The following is a 2,878-nucleotide window of genomic DNA, read 5'->3' on the forward strand; positions in this document are numbered from 1 at the left end:
AGGTCCCGCCCACCCAAGGGCCCCGCCCGGCAACATCAGGCCCCGCCCACCCACTGGCCCCGCCCGGCAGCATCAGGCCCCACCCCAGGCCCCACAGCCCCGGATCCTCCCGGCGCGCACTCACGGTAGCAGCCCTGGCGCCAGTAGTGCGTGGGGAGGCAGTCGTCGCACTTGGGCCCCGCCGCACCCTCGCGGCACTCGCAGAAGCCGGTCTCGTTGCACCGGTCATGCACGGAGCCGATCTGGTTGCAGTTACACTCTGGACCGACAGTCGCACGGCGAGTGATCAGGGTGACTTGTGGGCGCTGTCCGCACGGACCCATCCCGCCAGACCCCGCCACCCTCCCCGTCGGATCTCCGCATCCGCGGCTGGACGGTGGGGTGAGGGCTGCCTGGGGTGTCCAGATCGCGAGAGAAGACGGCATTTCCTCCCATCCAGACAGCCCCTTCCCCTCTTTCTGGCCCTGGCGCTGTGGCCTGGGCCAGCCCTTTCCGCTCTCTGGGCCCGTCTCCCCGCTTCTGTAACTGGGGCGGGCGCTGATCCACCCCAGCTTCAAAGAGCGGTGACTGACAGGTGGGCGGGGCCTCATCGGGGCCACCTGACATCTGACCTGCGGGCTGTGTTGTGTGTGGGGACAGGAAGGTGTAGCGGGCATCCACAGCTCTCCTCCAGGGCCTCCAGCCTCACCCTACCCCTTCCCAGTCGGTTTCCTGGGGCCTCTGCCCCTTGGGGGAGGCAAACGCCTCCACTCTGGGTGTCCTTGCTGGGCCGGGGGTGGAGGCAGCAGGCAAAGAAAGAGGAGGTCCTGGGGGGTGGGGAGGACCGCCTCTAATCGGATCTAGAGGCCCCTCCCTGTCACCCGCGGCTGGCCAGTGTGACAGGGGCTGTACAGTTCCCTTGGGATCCCTTGAGAATTGATGAAATTATCTGAAGGCCGCTGCCATAATTCAGACTGACAGCGGCAGCTTTGCACAGCCAGGGCCAGCCTGCTGGGCGGGGCATGGACAGGGGGTTCCCAAGGGCGCTGGGCATCCCAGGGCTGAGAACTGGCCTCTACAGGAGACAGCGTTCCAGTCTAGTGGGTGCTGGTTGCAGGCCATGGGGCCCACCTTTGGGGCTGGCCTGCCCCTGGCTGGGCCCAGGGCCCCTTGTAGATTTATTTCCTTCTTTACCACAAAAGCCAGGCCTGGCGCAGAGGGTAAGGAAAGCAGACCATTTGCTCACTGCGGGGTGGAGGGCTTATAAAGCACAAGAGAAAATTCATTTGAAGAAAAGCATCAGTCCCCCCAGAAGGATTGAACAACCCTTGATCTGATTCATCTCCCACTTTACAAACAGGCCCAGAGAGGGGAAGAGAATTGCTGAAAGGCACACAGCTTGGCTTGGGACGATCTCCCTGGAGGAGGAAATGGCAACCCACTCCAATATTCTCGCCTGGGAAATCCCATGGACAGAGGAGCCTGGTGGGCTACAGTCAATGGGGTCGCAAGAGTCGAGCACGATTTAGCGACTAAACCACCACCACCACCACACAGCCAGGCAAGCCCTAGACCCTGTCTTTGGCTCAAACGCGTGGTTCTGAAACTCCAGTGCCTGCGGGGAGAACCACATGGGGAGCTTATCAATAGAGCAGATTCTGGAGGCTTCTGTCCTTAGAAACACCCAGCCGGAGTGGGCCCTGGAGTTGGAATTTTTCCAGATCAACCCTGAATATTTATTGGAAGGACTGATGCTGAAGCTAGAGCTCCAATACTTTGGCCACCTGACGTGAAGAACTGATTTACTGGAAAAGACCCTGACGCTGGGAAAGACTGAGGACAGGAGGAGAAGGGGGTGACAGAGGATGAGATGGTTGGATGGCATTGCCAACTCAATGGACGTGAGTTTGAGCAAACCCCAGGGGTTAGTGAAGGACAGAGAAGCCTGGTGTGCTGCAGTCCATGGGGTTGCAAAGAGTCAGACACGACTGAGCGACTGAACAACAATGACCACCACCAGCCTCCCCACGGGGTTCCAATGCAGGGGTCTCCAGACTCCCATCTAACGCCTCTCTGGCACCCTGCGCCCCATGCCCCCCACGTGCCAGCGAGGGCTCACCGATGCACACGTTCTCGTCGTCCAGCTCTGCAGAGCCGTTTCGGTAGTAGCCCAGACGGCAGTGCTGGCAGTGCTGGCCCCGCGTGTTGTGCTTGCAGCTGACGCAGGTCACCACATTCAGGAAGTCAATGTAGCTGCAGCGGTTGGAGTGGCCGTAGCACTCGCAGTCTAGGCCGGCCGAGCATGAGAAACACCAAGGGTCAGAGAGCAAACGGAGACGGTGCCTTCCTGCGACCCCTCCCCCATGCAGTCAGGGAAACTGAGGCAGGGGCGGCGGGTACCTGGCACAGGAAGGTGCCCCAGGCCTCCAACACTCCTGTGCCATTTGGGGAGGGATGGTCCTGCTAGCTTTGAACCAGAACGAGAACCAGCGTGGGCCCGGCCCACAAATTCCCACCTGGCCCCGAGGGCAGGGCACCAGGGAGCACCCGCTGAAGCCCTGGCTGGGTACCGGGGTGAAGCGCTCTCTGGAGGGATGCTGGGGTGATTAGAAATGATCCATGCAGGGAGGATGGGTCATGCCATCGGGTGGTGAGCTCAGGGAGGGCGGTGCCTGGGTACATTGCGCTCACCACAGTATCCCAGTGATTCAGTGAAGGGCAGATGCATGCATGTACGCCAGAGGTGGGAAGGACCAGGAACTTCCTCCCCGTGCTGCTTTGGAAGATGGTTCGAGGAAACCCCCACCTGCAGGACCCTTTCTTATTAGCCTGGGCTGTTCTGCAGATGTGCTTGGCAGCAGAGCGCCTGCTCTTGCAGGACCCCAATAGCAAGTGCTGC

At 61.0% G+C, this 2,878-nt stretch overlaps 1 protein-coding gene across 1 annotated transcript in view; it reads right to left on the reverse strand.

The window, feature by feature from the left end:
* The window catches only part of NTNG2 (netrin G2), a 76,586-nt gene that overhangs the window by 5,304 nt on the left and 68,404 nt on the right, over positions 1-2,878 (reverse strand). Inside the window, exons 7-8 of the mRNA XM_010856941.1 lie at positions 2,099-2,266; positions 125-259 (exon numbers count right to left, since the gene is read on the reverse strand). Of these exons, the coding sequence (XP_010855243.1) occupies positions 125-259; positions 2,099-2,266 (303 nt within the window). The remainder of the gene's footprint in view (positions 1-124; positions 260-2,098; positions 2,267-2,878) is intronic.

Source organism: Bison bison, unplaced genomic scaffold (genome assembly GCF_000754665.1).
Source record: "Bison bison bison isolate TAMUID 2011002044 unplaced genomic scaffold, Bison_UMD1.0 scf7180017864375, whole genome shotgun sequence".
Taxonomy (NCBI): domain Eukaryota; kingdom Metazoa; phylum Chordata; class Mammalia; order Artiodactyla; family Bovidae; genus Bison; species Bison bison.